The sequence below is a fragment of the Gigantopelta aegis genome, chromosome 6 (assembly GCF_016097555.1).
Source record: "Gigantopelta aegis isolate Gae_Host chromosome 6, Gae_host_genome, whole genome shotgun sequence".
NCBI lineage: Eukaryota > Metazoa > Mollusca > Gastropoda > Neomphalida > Peltospiridae > Gigantopelta > Gigantopelta aegis.
Genome location: NC_054704.1, coordinates 32,335,855 through 32,355,574, shown reverse-complemented (window position 1 = coordinate 32,355,574; position 19,720 = coordinate 32,335,855). Strand labels below are relative to the sequence as shown.

At 32.8% G+C, this 19,720-nt stretch overlaps 1 protein-coding gene across 2 annotated transcripts in view; it reads left to right on the top strand.

Moving 5' to 3' along the window:
* Positions 1-19,076, top strand: part of LOC121374871 — a 31,063-nt gene extending 11,987 nt beyond the window's left edge. Inside the window, exons 2-5 of one of the 2 annotated variants that reach the window (XM_041501981.1) lie at positions 1,906-2,140; positions 8,651-8,821; positions 10,292-10,307; positions 14,170-14,593. In XM_041501981.1, the coding sequence (XP_041357915.1) occupies positions 1,906-2,140; positions 8,651-8,821; positions 10,292-10,307; positions 14,170-14,461 (714 nt within the window). In that variant the 3' untranslated portion in view covers positions 14,462-14,593. Of the gene's footprint in view, positions 1-1,905; positions 2,141-8,650; positions 8,822-10,291; positions 10,308-14,169 lie in introns of both variants that reach the window. The other variant, XM_041501980.1, reaches the window with a different exon arrangement.
* Positions 19,077-19,720: the final 644 nt, after the last annotated feature.

Genomic DNA, 19,720 nt, shown 5'->3' with positions numbered 1-19,720 from the left:
TCTGAACTACTAAAGAAAATCGTTTGTGTAAACACTAAAACCACATGAATGACATATTTGTTGTCTGAAAAATTATAATTTTATGCCCTGAGGTGTGCTAGCACTTGCTCACCATCACTCCCCTAAGACCATTTCAAAGAGAGTCATTTTTAGCTCCCTTTAGCATGTAAATTTATTTTTAGAAAATGATTAAATATCAGTGCTCAGCATGGTAATAACATGTATTTCAAATGGCATTTCATAATCAAAGTTAGGGAAGCAATAAAACATTCCTCTTCTTTCTTTTTTTTCATGTCAAGGTCTGATACAGGTGTCCACTTTAGAAGGTTTGACTGTACTTAATACCAATATAGCATGAGACTTTATACTGAATAACAATCAGGGTCAAACAAGTGTCAGTGCACCTAATTTCCAGATTAACCAGGGTTTTGTGTTCTGTTTCCATATTGCCCTACCTTTCAATGTAAATATAATCCAGTGATGGCATACATTTGTACATTACAATCTTTGTTATACAATACAGTGAACAGGCTCTACCTGATGGTTGTGTAACAAAAAATAAATCTCTATTGGTGACATTAAAAATGTAATACTGTTAAACTAATATATCACATGCATCATATTAATCCTTGAAAACCATACATACCAGTATTATGCTTAACCTTAGATTTAATGTTCATAGTGCTACTTTCATTAAAGAACAAATGTTTATGCTAGCAACCATAATGTTTGCAGAATGTTGTAGAATTTTATGTTTTTAATCATACCGTATGCCTGAATATTTTTCTTTTTCATATATACCAGTACTTTGCATGTATTATAACAGTCTTGCTTAGAAAGTGCATACATCTATTGTGTATGTTAAATAATAATAGGTTGCAGTATATATTATGGGGTAGTACATAGGTCATTGAGATAAGAGTGTAATAGGCCCCCTTCTATCAGGGAAAGATATAGGGTGTTATTGTTTGAGGAAGGTTATACTATATCAGGGCTTCTAAACATTTTATAAAATCCTCTAGCCATGGGATCAGTAATTTAAAAAATTTACTAGCCACGATTAAAACTTCACTAGTCCAATTTTACTTTTAAGTTAATACAATTTTAGCAATAATTAGATGTGTTACCCAAAGAAGGCGATAGAGCTTAAAAAAACTGACATTGGGGGGTGGGGTGGGGGGTGTTGGGGAGGATATTCATATTTACAAAATAGACTTAACTGCAACGTGAAAAAAATAATTTACTAGCCGTCAGGCATGGCAATAGTAGTTATTTACTAGCCCAACATTGAATATTACTAGCCATGGGATGGGACTACCATAATCAAGAAGCACTGACTATATATTGTTTCAGGTAGGTTACTGGTATACTACTTATGTAGTTAATATTTTTGATGAGTTAGTCAGAGTGTGAAATAGATTTACAAGTATTGACTGGTTTATCAAACTTTTGTATTATTTCATGCTACACTGAGTGATTGTGCTAAAATAGAGGCAATTTCAGGGCATATTCCTTCTGCTCCTTCCTATAAATAAACTACAACTGACAAGCATAATGTTCATTTGACCTACAGCAACTCATTTGCAGATGTTTCCATTCAGGTTATCCACCATGATGCTCAGAGAATATTGGTGTGTAGATATTTATTGTGATGTTTTCGTTCAGGTTATCCACCATGATGCTCAGAGAATATTGGTGTGTAGATATTTATTGTGATGTTTTCGTTCAGGTTATCCACCATGATGCTCAGAGAATATTGGTGTGTAGATATTTATTGTGATGTTTTCGTTCAGGTTATCCACCATGATGCTCAGAGAATATTGTGTGATGTTTTTGTTCAGGTTATCCACCATGATGCTCAGAGAATATTGGTGTGTAGATATTTATTTGGATGTTTTTATTTAGGTTATCCACCACGATGCTCAGAAACTGGGTCGGTCGAAGGAAGAGTTTCTGCAGATCAATGGTCCACAGGTTGCGTCTGCCACCCACGTGATCGTCATCTTCACAGAGGCAGCAGCGGTATCACCCTTCGTCTTCCACGAGGTCCTCTTCGCCGATTGGCTGGGCAAGAAACTAGTGACAGCCATGTTTAAAAATATTTGGACTAGTCTCAGAGTGTCACTGAAAGCTGTTTTAGGTAATTATTGGTTTAATATTCTTGTTAAGGTTTAGTTCTTTGTGTTAACTAATATAAAAACTCAGTTTTGATGGTGTTTTTAGTTCTTATATTAAATGCAGTGGTGTAGAATAAGATTTTAAATGACTGTTAATGGAGGGGTGGGTTACATGAATTACTTTCAAGCTAGTAACAGCCAGAAAGTTGATATTAACTTATGTTGATAATTGTTAAATTGATGCATTTAAGCTTTAAAACGTTAGTTTTTCATTAAATAAGATTTTTTTTATTATTTCACTCAAATAAATAGTCAGTATTTTCTTTAAATATTTGATTAGAATTTAATATTTCATGAATTATTGCACATTTGAGGATTTTCTTTTTCTTCTTAGACCGGCCTCGGTGGCGTCGTGGTAGGCCATCGGTCTACAGGCTGGTAGGTACTGGGTTCGGATCCCAGTCGAGGCATGGGATTTTTAATTCAGATACCGACTCCAAACCCTGAGTGAGTGCTCCGCAAGGCTCAATGGGTAGGTGTAAACCACTTGCACCGACCAGTGATCCATTACTGGTTCAACAAAGGCCATGGTTTGTGCTATTCTGCCTGTGGAAAGCGCAAATAAAAGATCCCTTGCTGCTAATCGGAAGAGTAGCCCATATAGTGGTGACAGCGGGTTTCCTCTCAAAATCTGTGTGGTCCTTAACCATATGTCTGATGCCATATAACCGTAAATAAAATGTGTTGAGTGCGTCGTTAAATAAAACATTTCTTTCTTTCTTTCTTCTTCTTCTTCTTCTTCTTCTTCTTCTTCTTCTTCTTCTTCTTCTGCATTCAAATACTGTTGGTTATGGCTCTTAATTTAGATCAGGATTTGTTTGTTCCTGATGAACTATGTGGACACAGGATTTAGAACTTGACAAAGGAAACATCATAGTTGTGTATGTAATTACCATCAATCTTTACCAACACTCATAGGTTTTTATAAGCAGGATAGGCTATTAGCTTTACCAACTGGCATTAATCTTTGTCAGTAGATATTAAATATATAATTATGTCAAGATATACTTCAAAACTGACAGCTCTTTAACTGCTTTATATCAAATGAAACAAAGTAAACAACAATTCTTTTGTTTACAAAATATAATTCTGGGACCAAAGCTTTATACACATTTGTGAATACTAATATTTTATTTTCTTAGACATTCATTTCAGAAATAATATGTACAGTTGTAAAAGATTTAATTGATCTAGAATGCTGACTTTTTCTATGGAGGAGGTGCAACTTTGAAAACGAACAGCTTCTTTATACTAAAGTACACTGACAAGCATTATATATGGCAATCTTACCCAGCTAACCAAGATCATACATTTCTCCCACTGATAAGAAATAAATTGAGACGGCAACACTGAATTTTGGGATACTTTGAAATTATTTGGTTGTGTATCCTCAGCACCAACCCCTAGAATCTATGTCTGTAACCATGTTGTGATACTATTGTAGGAGATTGTCACGATGTTGTGTTACTGTTGTAGGAGATTGTCTAGATATAGATTTTGAGACGTGTTGTGATACTGGTGTAGGAGATTGTCCAGCTATAGATTTTGAGACATGTTGTGATACTATTGTAGGAGATTGTCACGATGTTGTGATACTGTTGTAGGAGATTGTGCAGCTATAGACTTTGAGACATGTTGTGATACTGTTGTAGGAGATTGTGCAGCTATAGACTTTGAAACATGTTGTGATAATGTTGAGACATGTTGTGATACTGTTGTAGGAGATTGTGCAGCTATAGATTTTGAGACATGTTGTGTTACTGTTGTAGGAGATTGTCCAGCTATAGATTTTGAGACATGTTGTGATACTATTGTAGGAGATTGTCACGATGTTGTGATACTGTTGTAGGAGATTGTGCAGCTATAGACTTTGAGACATGTTGTGATACTGTTGTAGGAGATTGTGCAGCTATAGACTTTGAAACATGTTGTGATAATGTTGAGACATGTTGTGATACTGTTGTAGGAGATTGTGCAGCTATAGATTTTGAGACATGTTGTGTTACTGTTGTAGGAGATTGTCCAGCTATAGATTTTGAGACATGTTGTGATACTATTGTAGGAGATTGTCACGATGTTGTGATACTGTTGTAGGAGATTGTGCAGCTATAGACTTTGAGACATGTTGTGATACTGTTGTAGGAGATTGTGCAGCTATAGACTTTGAAATATGTTGTGATAATGTTGAGACATGTTGTGATACTGTTGTAGGAGATTGTGCAGCTATAGATTTTGAGACATGTTGTGTTACTGTTGTAGGAGATTGTGCAGCTATAGATTTTGAGACATGTTGTGATACTGTTGTAGGAGATTGTCTAGATATAGATTTTGAGACGTGTTGTGATACTGTTGTAGGAGATTGTCACAATATTGTGATACTGTTGTAGGAGATTATGCAGCTATAGATTTTGAGACGTGTTGTGATACTGTTGTAGGAGATTATGCAGTTATAGATTCTGAGACGTTGTGATACTGTTGTAAGAGATTGTCTAGATATAGATTTTGAGACGTTGTGATGCTGTTGTAGGAGATTATGCAGCTATAGATTCTGAGACGTGTTGTGATACTGTTGTAGGAGATTATGCAGTTATAGATTTTGAGACGTTGTGATACTGTTGTAAGAGATTGTCTAGATATAGATTTTGAGACGTTGTGATGCTGTTGTAGGAGATTATGCAGCTATAGATTCTGAGACGTGTTGTGATACTGTTGTAGGAGATTATGCAGTTATAGATTTTGAGACGTTGTGATACTGTTGTAAGAGATTGTCTAGATATAGATTTTGAGACGTTGTGATACTGTTGTACGAGATTGTGCAGCTATAGATTTTGAGACGTGTTGTGATACTGTTGTGATACTGTTGTAGGAGATTGTCTAGATATAGATTTTGAGACGTTGTGATACTGTTGTAGGAGATTATGCAGCTATAGATTTTGAGACGTGTTGTGATACTATTGTAGGAGATTGTCACGATGTTGTGATACTGTTGTAGGAGATTGTGCAGCTATAGACTTTGAGACATGTTGTGATACTGTTGTAGGAGATTGTGCAGCTATAGACTTTGAAACATGTTGTGATAATGTTGAGACATGTTGTGATACTGTTGTAGGAGATTGTGCAGCTATAGATTTTGAGACATGTTGTGTTACTGTTGTAGGAGATTGTCCAGCTATAGATCTTGAGACATGTTGTGATACTATTGTAGGAGATTGTCACGATGTTGTGATACTGTTGTAGGAGATTGTGCAGCTATAGACTTTGAGACATGTTGTGATACTGTTGTAGGAGATTGTGCAGCTATAGACTTTGAAACATGTTGTGATAATGTTGAGACATGTTGTGATACTGTTGTAGGAGATTGTGCAGCTATAGATTTTGAGACATGTTGTGTTACTGTTGTAGGAGATTGTCCAGCTATAGATTTGAGACATGTTGTGTTACTGTTGTAGGAGATTGTCCAGCTATAGATTTTGAGACATGTTGTGATACTATTGTAGGAGATTGTCACGATGTTGTGATACTGTTGTAGGAGATTGTGCAGCTATAGACTTTGAGACATGTTGTGATACTGTTGTAGGAGATTGTGCAGCTATAGACTTTGAGACATGTTGTGATACTGTTGTAGGAGATTGTGCAGCTATAGACTTTGAAACATGTTGTGATAATGTTGAGACATGTTGTGATACTGTTGTAGGAGATTGTGCAGCTATAGATTTTGAGACATGTTGTGTTACTGTTGTAGGAGATTGTCCAGCTATAGATTTGAGACATGTTGTGTTACTGTTGTAGGAGATTGTCCAGCTATAGATTTTGAGACATGTTGTGATACTATTGTAGGAGATTGTCACGATGTTGTGATACTGTTGTAGGAGATTGTGCAGCTATAGATTTTGAGACATGTTGTGTTACTGTTGTAGGAGATTGTCCAGCTATAGATTTTGAGACATGTTGTGATACTATTGTAGGAGATTGTCACGATGTTGTGATACTGTTGTAGGAGATTGTGCAGCTATAGACTTTGAGACATGTTGTGATACTGTTGTAGGAGATTGTGCAGCTATAGATTTTGAGACATGTTGTGTTACTGTTGTAGGAGATTGTGCAGCTATAGATTTTGAGACATGTTGTGATACTGTTGTAGGAGATTGTCTAGATATAGATTTTGAGACGTGTTGTGATACTGTTGTAGGAGATTGTCACAATATTGTGATACTGTTGTAGGAGATTATGCAGCTATAGATTTTGAGACGTGTTGTGATACTGTTGTAGGAGATTATGCAGTTATAGATTCTGAGACGTTGTGATACTGTTGTAAGAGATTGTCTAGATATAGATTTTGAGACGTTGTGATGCTGTTGTAGGAGATTATGCAGCTATAGATTCTGAGACGTGTTGTGATACTGTTGTAGGAGATTATGCAGTTATAGATTTTGAGACGTTGTGATACTGTTGTAAGAGATTGTCTAGATATAGATTTTGAGACGTTGTGATACTGTTGTACGAGATTGTGCAGCTATAGATTTTGAGACGTGTTGTGATACTGTTGTAGGAGATTGTCTAGATATAGATTTTGAGACGTTGTGATACTGTTGTAGGAGATTATGCAGCTATAGATTTTGAGACGTGTTGTGATACTGTTGTAGGAGATTGTCACAATGTTGTGATACTGTTGTAGGAGATTATGCAGCTATAGATTTTGAAATGTTGTGATACTGTTATAGGAGATTGTGCAGTTATAGATTTTGAGACGTGTTGTGATACTGTTGTAGGAGATTGTCCAGCTATAGATTTTCAGATGTGTTGTGATACTGTTGTAGGAGATTGTCCAGCTGTAGATTTTCAGATGTGTTGTGATACTGTTGTTAGAGATTGTCCAGCTATAGATTTTCAGATGTGTTGTGATACTGTTGTAGGAGATTGTCACAATGTGATACTGTTATAGGAGATTGTCTAGATATAGATTTTGAGACGTGTTGTGATACTGTTGTAGGAGATTATGCAGCTATAGATTTTGAGACGTGTTGTGATACTGTTGTAGGAGATTGTGCAGTTATAGATTTTGAAACGTTGTGATACTGTTGTAGGAAATTGTCTAGATATAGATTTTGAGACGTTGTTATACTGTTGTAGGAGATTATGCATCTATAGATTTTGAGACGTGTTGTTATACTGTTGTAGGAGATTGTCTAGATATAGATTTTGAGAAGTTGTGATACTGTTGTAGGAGATTGTCACAATGTTGTGATACTGTTATGCAGCTATAGATTTTGAAACGTTGTGATACTGTTATAGGAGATTGTGCAGTTATAGGTTTTGAGACGTGTTGTGATACTGTTGTAGGAGATTGTCCAGCTATAGATTTTCAGATGTGTTGTGATACTGTTGTAGGAGATTGTCCAGCTGTAGATTTTCAGATGTGTTGTGATACTGTTGTAGGAGATTGTCCAGCTACAGATTTTCAGATGTGTTGTGATACTGTTGTTAGAGATTGTCCAGCTATAGATTTTCAGATGTGTTGTGATACTGTTGTAGGAGATTGTCACAATGTGATACTGTTATAGGAGATTGTCTAGATATAGATTTTGAGACGTGTTGTGATACTGTTGTAGGAGATTATGCAGCTATAGATTTTGAGACGTGTTGTGATACTGTTGTAGGAGATTGTGCAGTTATAGATTTTGAAACGTTGTGATACTGTTGTAGGAAATTGTCTAGATATAGATTTTGAGACGTTGTTATACTGTTGTAGGAGATTATGCATCTATAGATTTTGAGACGTGTTGTTATACTGTTGTAGGAGATTGTATAGATATAGATTTTGAGAAGTTGTGATACTGTTGTAGGAGATTGTCACAATGTTGTGATACTGTTATGCAGCTATAGATTTTGAAACGTTGTGATACTGTTATAGGAGATTGTGCAGTTATAGGTTTTGAGACGTGTTGTGATACTGTTGTAGGAGATTGTCCAGCTATAGATTTTGAGATGTGTTGTGATACTGGTGTAGGAGATTGTTCAGATATAGATTTTGAGACATGTTGTGATACTGTTGTAGGAGATTGTCACAATGTTGTGATACTGTTGTAGGAGATTGTCCAGATAAAGATTTTGAGACGTTGTGATACTGTTGTAGGAGATTATGCAGCTATAGATTTTGAAACATTGTGATACTGTTGTAGGAGATTGTGCAGTTATAGATTTTGAGACGTGTTGTGATACTGTTGTAGGAGATTGTCCAGCTATAGATTTTGAGACGTTGTGATACTGTTGTAGGAGATTGTCTAGATATAGATTTTGAGACGTTGTGATACTGTTGTAGGAGATTGTCACAATGTGATACTGTTGTAGGAGATTGTCCAGATATAGATTTTGAGACATGTTGTGATACTGTTGTAGGATATTGTCACGTTGTGATACTGTTGTAAGAGATTGTCCAGATATAAATTTTGAGACATGTTGTGATACTGTTGTAGGAGATTGTCCAGCCATAGATTTTGAGACAAAGATGTACACCGAAAGTCTTGATGTCCTGGAACACCACATCAAACCGCTCCGCCGTGTTCCAGGTGTCGTTCTGGAGCAGGCCTACTTAAACAAGATGGCTGACGGCCTGAAACCACTGGAACTGCTGGCTACCACTCGAAGTATGTATATACGTAACACAGTGGTCATTGTGTTTTAATCTTACATTCAGCAAGTGATATTTTTTAACTGAAATATATTTAAAATTACTAATAAAACTTATACTTAAAAAGTAACTAAATTGTGCCATAGACAAGCACTGATAATGGCAGGCAAAGTTTTTAACACTTTTTGCAGTTTGGATTTCTGAATTTAATAAACTTTTGATGAGATTTTCTGGTGTGTTAAAAATTATGTTTACTGCACATACTGACATTTATTTTGTTGTTTTAAACTACATTGTTTGTTTGTTAAACATTTTCACTCAAAAAAATATGATTTATAGAAAAAGAAAAAAACCTAAATATGGTGCTCATTCCTTTTTTTTTCATCACCAGGTTGGGTTTTTTTTTTTTTTTTGGGGGGGGGTTTGTTTTTGTTTGGGTTTTTTTGGGGGGGGAGTAACTCTGCATATAACTTAATCATTATATTTACAGCAATGTATATTTGGTAATATATCATTGATTGTGAGTCATCAGAATTAAAATATCCACAAACAGGGCAGCAAGCTGACCAAGCTTTTCTTGTTGATTACAGTAGTTAAATTTACTAATGGTGGTGGTGGTGTTGTATAAAATATGTAATTAATAAAGTTATATAGTCCTGATTACATGTAATAATAATTAATTAATTGATTTCAAGCTTGTTATTGTTATTTGTTTGCTAAAGCAATCTAGAGCTATATATTCAGCCTAGAAAGGAAAATCTATATGTAATGTTTAATACATTTTTTTTCAGTTTAGTACACTGTACAGTATTGGAACAGGTTCATGAAAATGTAAATATATAGTACGGTACATTCACATTACAGAAACCTGTAGTAAAGTGATGTAGTTTCAGTTTTGAATTTCATCAGTTCAGTATAATATACAATATAGGAATGTTAATAGTATACATATTGTACATACTAGTAATATTTTCAGTATCATAATTATCATTGTTTTTATTTTGTTCTCTTGTATTAGACTACTTTTGTTTAAAAGTAATTAAGTTTTATAAGTTACATGTACCTAGTTTTTAATCTAAAATTTATGTTATGTTTAATTTAAACTTTACATTTATTGGGTGTTTTATCAAAGTAGCTTAATTTAGGTGTTTTGTTACATTTCTTAGTGTCTAACCTAAATTTTACAGTTATTCATTTTGATCTACTAAGTTTACATTTAGACTTAATAAAATTCTTCTTACCTTTTTTTTTTTCTTTGCATAGATAGTATCTTTTTGTGGCTGAATTGTAGCTTTTAAAGTAATGTTATACTGATATAATGTTTAACACATCAGACAATGTATGCTTTTTTGAAGCTTAATAACTGAGTGGATTTGAGTGAAACTAATTTTATGGTATTATCACAAGACACACAATGTACACTCTAACTTGTCCATAAAATTACTAACATAATGTCATATATTTTAAGTTTATTTCTTTATTTCAGACATTAAAACACAAAGGTAGGAGGTAATGAAAGTTATTAAGATTTTTGTTTATTTCAGTTTCTGTTTAATAAAATCTCATTTTAAAATTTCCTGTCATATTAAAGCTTTTTGTAATTTTGTTGTAATGTAATCTAGGTAAATGCATTTTTCTTTCAATTTATTGGTTGCAACTTCATTTGATAAAATAACATTCATTACAATGTTAATAGATAAATTATGTTTGTAGAAGGAATAGCCAAATAATATAGCTTGTGTACTGTTAGAAATTCTAAATAAAACTAGTGTGATTTCAATGTATTAGATGTCTTCCATTTGTGTTGTCCTTTTGAAATCCAGGCCTCTTAGAAACTGTAGGATCCTTTCTCATGAACTCCATACCTTTCATTAAAAACCACTGGAATGAAATCAGTTTTATTATTTGTAAAAAAAATCTACTTTGGTCATCTAGGAATTCTATTCATTATTCACTCATATTCTTCAATATAATTTTAATAAATATCAACCCAAAAACTAATAACAGCACTGTGATAGTATACATTACTGTATAAATGAATTTATATAGTTTTATTATTAATTTGTAAATAAATACAAGTATACACAAGTACAAGAAAAAAAATTAATGCATGCAAAAATAGTAAAAGTTATAAAATTTAAAAATAATTAATTACTTTGTTTTTAATTAGGTATTAATTAGGTTGCTTCCTATATTGGTTTCTGGGATTTTTCATACTGAAATGGTGAATGTTATTATTAAAGTTGTAGTTACTATGTCTTTTAATATAATATAAAATGGTTAGTGAGTATATTTGGTGTCAGTATTTTATTATCAATGCTTCTACTAACCTCCCACTTTACCTCCCTAGGGCTAAAAAAAAATTTTTATCAAATATTATTATATTTATTTATTTTTGAATTGTCTGACTGAAATTATTAGCGTCAAAAATAAATAATATTTAAAAATTAGTATTTTAAAAAAAAATTTAAATAAAATTATTTTTGGCCTGCACTTTCTAAAATAATTTTTATAGTGTTGAAGTCCCATTTCCAATTTTGGTTTAATAATTCAAAAATGTCCATCTTTATTTTGTCCTGGACCAGACCACTGGCTATCCAGAGGTCGGGTCCGGGATGGACATGCCCAAACTTTAGTGGCATGTTAAAAGGGTACTCTCTCTCTCTACTAATCTGGTCAAAAAGTGCTGCTTTGTCAAAAATATATATATGATTTAATTTTTTGTTCACTGGAAGAAAGAAATCATACTAATATCCCAAATGTATTAAGATGGAGTGTTCCATTGAAACAGAATAACAGAAGAGTATTTAATGTTATTTGAATATAATAATGTAAATGAAATTATGCCACATACCTGTAATTTTTAAACTGACCATGTCATACTAATGTCATACTAACTACTGGTCATTGGTGAGCAGTTCATGTGAAGAGGTAGAACTGAAGTAACTTTGGTGGTGGAAATGAAAGGAATATTTGTTTAATTATATCTCCAGCACATATTGCTATTAAAAAAGTTTGTTTTGTTTAATGACACCACTGGAGCACATTGCTTAATTAATCATTGGCTATTGGATGTCAAGCATTTGGTAATTTTAACATATAGTCTTAGAGAGGAAACCTGCTACATTTTTCTATTAGTAGCAAGGAATATTTTATATGCACCATCTCACAGACAGGATAGCACATATCACAGCCTTTGGTATACCAGTCGTGGTACTGTACACTAGCTGGAATGAGAAATAGTCTAATGGGCCTATCGACGGGCATCCATCCCAAACCAACCATGCATCAAACAGGCACTTTACCACTGAGCTACGCCCTGCCCCATATTGTTATTAAGTCTCACAGAACTGGAATATGTGGTTTGGAGTATAGCTCTAGTACACAACTTGGTGATTTATAGATTTATATTATAGTGGATCATCTTAGCTTTGAAAAACAAATCATGGTGGAAAAAAAAGGCAATTTTAAGTTTCATGTACTGGAGCTGTTTGTGCACTCGTAAGTTGTTAATCCAAGATAATTCTGTCTGCTTAATATAAATATGCATGTTGCCACCAAGAGTTGTATATGTCAAATACCGTATGCATGTGCATGTACCTTTGTTTCACTATATTAGAATATATAATAATATTTACAAATAAGAAATACCTGCTTTGCATGTTACTGTTTGTATGCTGTCAGTAAACAAGCAGAAAATCTGGTTTCAGCTTGCATGCAGTACATTCCATTAATGAGATGTAAAAGAAAGATGATTTTATATCCATCCATTTTACTGGTGCACCCTTAATAAGCATGTTCACCATATTAATTTAACATTTCTACATTTTTATTTCTAATTTAACATTTTGTACTGTACAACAGTATAAAGATATTATTGTGTTATTTTAAATCCTTCTATTTGACGTACATTTTAAGCATTTAAATTTCAGTGTAGCATTAAGTGGCATTTAAAAATCCTTAGAAATTAATTGAACTTTTATTGAACACATATTGCTCAGTCATTGACTGTAAATTTTGTGACACTTAGTCCAGAGTCCAAACATAACACTACATAAGATATTATTTTTTAATTAGTGCCAAGACTGGACAGCACATACCATGGTTTTTAATGTAGTAGTTGTAAAGTTACAGATTTAAATGTTTTTGTACCTTAGGGCCAGATGCTATGCCAAGGCTAAATACTTCACCTTCTTATAATGCAAATAATAGTGCTCTATACAGACTTGTATATTATTAAAGCAGTCTAATACTGGGAACTTTGATTATCAGTGATATAAGTATAGTTATTAATTTTTTTAATTTATTCCATATTCTTATCAAAACTATTTAATTGTTTCTGCTCACATTTTCATACATGGATGACACAGGTGGGTTAGAAAATGCTTATACATGTATTTTTTACCAACACGTCTTATCATTATTGTGTTGATGGTTATTAACAAATTGTTTTGTTTTGTTTGTTGGGGTAGGGAATTCTTGTATAAATTAAACATTTTGTTATCATTTGATTCATTTTTAAAATGTCTTTTTCTTTGTCAACAGATAGAATATATGTTGCTTGCGTGGAATTTGCCAGCAAAATATATTTTGCTCTACCATAGTGTTACATTTTTATATGTATTTGCTTTTCATTATATAGTTTTGTTTAAAACTAAACACAAATAGATGCATTTTAGTCATTAAGTTATGACTAAGTGTTTTTAAACAATATTAATTAGTTTGCTATATTATAAAAACATTTAAAGATTGACTTTGTTTTATTTCTTTTGTATTTGTTTTTGTTGATGTTACATAGTTTCACAGATGAAATAGTAAATACGGTATATTATTGGGAAATAAAACGGCTACCGGTAAATACTTTTGTGCTTATCTGAAGTCTATTTTGCATTGAACATTGTGTTATTAGCAGCAAATAAAAGAAATTCTTTGATGGCACCTCAGAACATTGTTTACTTGGCATTTTTCAGGTGTCAAATATTTTGTAATTGTTTTAGAATATTAAAGAAGAAACTTGCTACCCGTACTTCTAAAACATTGCACTTCATGCTCTTGCCACTGTTAGTATAGTGTCATGGTTGAGGTGGAGTGTACCTTGGTTGCAAGTCTGGAATGGGTAGAATCTAACATTGGTGAAAAAAATTCAAAAATACAAAATGTATTTGTTCAGATGACCTTTAACCAGACAGTAAATATGCCATTTTTTTTTTTTTTTAAACATTCTCTAGGAGTATATAAAAACCTTTATTATCATTTAATAGTCGTTGTTCGTTAAATCCATCCATTTGTGAACCATACTCTCATAACTTTTACAGTGAACCATTTAACTCTAACTTCTATATTTTGACTTGTTAATTATTTAAGGCGGACTGGAGACGTCGGAAGAAGACCCACAAGTATTCATCAGCTATCAGTGGGACATGCAGTCCAAAGTGGAGGAAATCCGACTAGTCCTAGAAGCCACCGGCTTGGTATGCTGGGCCGATATTTCCATGAGTCAAGCTCCCCGCGGTCACAGCTCCCGATCTACCCGTTCCAGCGGAACGTTCAGCAATCTCGACAACGGTTCCGAAACTCTTCAAGGCCAGATACAGCGACACATGAAGTTATCGGCGGTCGTCTTGTGCTGCATCACTCCCAAGTACCTCCAAAGTGACAACTGTGTCAAGGACCTGACACTGGCAGATGCTCTGAACAAACCTATCATCCCTCTGCTGCTGAGATTCGTGCCAATTGAGAGTGCCCCAAGTCAGGTCCGGCGAATCCTCACGCGACAGAGCTACGTGGATCTCAGCAACGAGAGGCTCTATAAGCAGAACATGCATATTTTGCTTGAAAAAGTCAAGCGGATTGTGACTCCCAGATTCAGCATTGACTAGGGACAAGTGATGCTCGAGAAACAGTATATTCATAATCAGATGGAGTTGAGGACTAAGAAAAAGTATTTTTGGATACATGCATTTAATCATGTATATACAAAAAATTAATATTCTAAAAGCAAGTATAGTGAAAAATGCATATTCAGTGTGTGCATATGGAGCAGTGCCTTGGGGAAATGTGTAGCCATAAAAAACCATTTAATCCTTTGCTTGTGGAACTGCGACTCATGGAAAGTTTAGATGAAAGAAACATTTAACCATGTGTAAAGGGAGGAATGATTTACAGAAAGTCTAGATAGATAAAGAATCTAACCATGTACTAATTAATTTCTAAGCCTTGCTTTTTTTCTGGCATGTGTAGTCCAGTAAATGAGATATAATTAAGTATGTATGGTGTATATATCTGGTGTATATAAATTAAACATTTATATATGGTGTATATAAATTAAACATTTATATCTGGTGTATATAAATTAAACATTTACTTGTCAAAGCTCATTCTGTGATCTGTCAGTATAATGTGTATTCTCTGTGCCACTGCCTTCTTGTTTGTCTCTTATTTTATTCAAACATGTCTCATGTGAAGATTTTATGTATTATTAATTTTTATGTTATAATACATATGAATGTACATTATGTACCTCATGTTAATAATACATATTTTTACCCTTTTATTAAATTCCCCGACTCATAAAGGTCAATTTTCGTAGGTCACTTGGGTAACCTTTTTAAATATAAGTTTGGATGTGCATCAGTTTTTATAGAGATTTGGGTATGATAAAATCATATCTTGTGCTCCCAAGTTTTTCTGTCATTCTGAATATATTAAATATAATATCAAGACAAAATAAAATTATATAATGATAGGATATCACAAAATGATATATTATCATTCCAAAATGAAATAAACCTAATATAAATTAAAATAAATAAAACCATCCTAATAAAACATTATTATGAATAGAAAACTGACAATCACGACAAACTGATATTGCCATGACAAAGTATACTATTATGACAAAATCGTATAATCATATCAAAATATGACATGACCAAATAATATTATGACAACATGTGATAAAATCCTGAAAAACATGATATGTTCACAAACTGTTACCTCATCTTGACATAAGACAATAACGAGACAAAGTGAAATATTATTATAATGTAGCACCACCATGATAAAATATATTATAGTAACAAAGTATCATATCATCCAACCAGAATATGTGATGTCATTCTGATGAAATGAAAACAAGATAAAATGTGATATCAGCCTTATAAAATGTGATATTGTGCTAACAAAATGAGATCTGAATGAAACGTGATATCAGCCTTATAAAATGTGATATTGTGCTAACAAAATGAGATCTGAAACGTGATATCAGCCTTATAAAATGTGATGTGATGAAATATGAAATTGGAGTTTTTCTTGGCAAAAATTAATTAATATACCAGTAAAATACCAGTAATATTGCAAGATCGAAAACTTGTTATTACTAATAGGCTACCCACTCATTGATTAGTGTGTTCTTCAATTTATAAATACTTTTCAGTGTATTTCCTAAATATGGATTTTGATCAGCATAGATTAGTACAGTAGTTTATTAAACCATGATGAAAGAGATATCCAGTGAAACCTCTCAAAACTGGACCCTCAATTAACCACAATTTTGTCAACACCAGATGTTTTTCACAGTCCCCTTTCAAATATCAGTGCAAAAGAGAACCTCTCTAAACCAGATACTCCATTTTACTTGGTGTCCAGTTTAGGGTGTTTCACTGTACAATAATGTTAAGTACACCTTCAGGGAGAGGTTATGACTTCAAATCAGCTGATTAATGGTGTCAATCTGTATGACTCTTGTTACTATGTTAGGGTTTTATTAAAAAAGTGTGCACATAGTCCTTTCAATTCATAAACTGAAAAAAAACACTTTTATTTGTGGATTCATTGAGAAATATGTGGCTTCATTGATAAATACTGAAATCGTGTGACCACAACATGATGTCATTTTGCTAAATGACAGCATTTCAGTAAGAGATGTAATCTTCCCTGGTCTAATCTCTGCATTCCCATGCCACTTTCAGTTATGTTGGAAGTAATCATCAGATTTGTGTTCAATGTGCTTTGTAATGAATAGAATACTATACTCGTTCCTGTAAAGGACCATTTATATTACAACTTGGGTATCCATCACTCTTTTTTAATTGAAAACATATTTGTAATATAACTGGTCTCTCAAGGGAACTTATTTAGTATTTTCTATATCGTATGTAGAATAATTAAAATTGTATGAAACACACATTCAGTAACAGTTTTATGTACACAGTTACGACATGTTACATCCACTTCACAGTTCTTGCAGTTTGCTTTAGAATGTTAGTATGTTACATCATTACATTTTGCAATGGACATCATTGAAAACCACTATTTTTAATATTTTATGCATAACCAAAATACAATATAGATGTTCATACCATTTGTACATGACATTTTCCAAATATTTACTGTTAAGTTATCTTTGGTATTACTTGAATTAATAACACAAGCATGGATACTTAGACATAATGAAATAAAAACCTGACCATTCATAGTTTCTGTTTACTAGTTTGTATTTAGAAGCATTCTTTATTAATCAGTGAAGTCATATGAATGAAATTTGTTCGATTTTAGAATTTGTTTCTTTTTGCATCAATATTATTATTTATATACAAATTAACAACCTACAGTGTACTACAACATATGTTCTCATATATATACATGTATATTAGATATATATACTTAAAATTTATGTACTATTATAAATCCAACTTAATGACATTCTTTATTGTACAGTAGGTTATGAACAACCTACTTAATTACTTGATGAATATCTTGCAGTTCACTGTTAATATTAAAATGTACTTTAATCGCACATCGCTCTAAAAATATCTTTATAAAGTGGACTTTAGTTATTTTGTTTAATATAATTATTATTTTATGATGTAGTTTTAAAGTTGCAGATAATAATATTTTAATAAAGAAAATATATAAATACATTCAAATACATGTACCCGGTATAAATTTCCAAAAATATTTTGTGAAACAATATCTAGGTAAAGCAAATCAGATTATTTTATGTTGTAAGAGTGTCTAATTATTCAGAACAGTTCCTGAATTGTAGTTTCATCCTCTCTTAATGCATAATTATGTTGTGTTACAGCTAGTTACCAAATTTTGTAAATTATTGTTTTAGTTTTCTTTTTTAAAGGCATGTGTGTTTTTCATCTTATTACACATGCTATTTGTGTTAGTATTTTCAATAGAATTGTCAAAACCTTTTTTATTTTTACACAAAATTTACACCAAAAAAAATACTCAAAAAGAAAAGGTATTTTTAACTTCATATAAATATCCACATAAAGTGAATCCCAAAGGTATTAAATAGCCATCTAAGGGGGTGACAAAAAATAATCTCCAACAAATTATTCAGTACACAGTAGGGATAAGAGACCATTTGAGTTTTTTGGAATTCTGGACTTTAGTACTCCTGCTTTCAAAACCTTGCAAAGTTTTTGAGATTTTTTCCAAGGTCATTTTTTGTAAGAATAATATGTTTGAAACTTTAGGAGAATATTAAATGAGATTTTTAGTCAGCTGCTAAATAAAAGGTACATGTAGTCATTTAGATCAGGCTACATAATGTACTAAACTGTATAAAACTGGTTTTGTCTTCTCTGCAATATTGTGTGGCATTACATGGTAAAACATGTATTAGTACTACTAGTTAATGTTACTATAAAAAACACTTACATTGTTAAAATGCCATCTTCTCATAAAGTTCACTTTTATAGGTCCCTAGGGTGGCCATTGTAAACATATTTGAATATGGATATATATACATGTATATATATATATATATATATATATATATATATATATATATATATATATATATATAGCATTTGTGATTACCTTCAACTTAAAATTGTGAATGATGTGACCTTTATAAAGTAGTTGATAATTTGGTTTATTAGTGAACAATATTTCATAAACAGATCTTTAAAATGGTGATTTCAAAAGAAAAAGCAATAGATACTTCTAATTGAATAAAACTTAAGTCATAAAAAGGTATAATATACAATTCTGTGCAAATTGTTGGTATTTATTTCAGTATCAAAGTAGGTAGGCCTATATGTGCATTGTAGTTTTAGATGTCCATACTGCTTGGTTTCCAGGAATCCGATATTATGATGTATATGGTTCACACTGCTAAGATTGTACAAAATAAAAATACCACATATCTTTCAATACCTCACTTATGTGATATATTTATGTTCTTTTTTATGTATGACATATTTTACTTTATTATTGCTGCAATCATTACGTAAATAAAGTGTCATTTTCAAGTGAAGTTTTGGTTTTAATTACTGTTAATAATAAGAATCGCAGTTGAAACCAAACACACTATTGAGTCCCTCTCCTTTCCCAGCATCAAATTTTTTTCCCAGTTTATTAATCACTGGTTTATACTGTGATATTTTCATGTGTGTGTGTGTGTGTGTCTGTCTGTGTCTGTGTCTGTGTGGGGTGGAGGTTGTGGATGCGTGTGAAAAATAAATAGTGGTTAATAAACATGTTACACTATTGATCCCTTCCTCTCAATGTCAAACCGGCGTCGTGGTAGGCCATCGGTCTACAGGCTGGTAGGTACTGGGTTCGGATCCCAGTCGAGGCATGGGATTTTTAATCCAGATACCAACTCCAAACCCTGAGTGAGTGCTCCATTATTAAAGTATGTATGGTGATCTAGCAGGCCTGCCTTAGAAATGCCAGGAGTAGTATTAATATGAATAATAATGAAAATGGCCAGGAAGGTATGTCTGTTTAACAACATGTGAACAATTTAAATCATAACTATTTGGGGTCTAACATGGTTACCTGCTGCCATCATAGGCTACTCCTTGGGGTAAAGCAACAAGAACATGGTCACCTGCTGCCATCACAGGCTACTCCTTGGGGTAAAGCAACAAGATCATGGTTACCTGCTGCC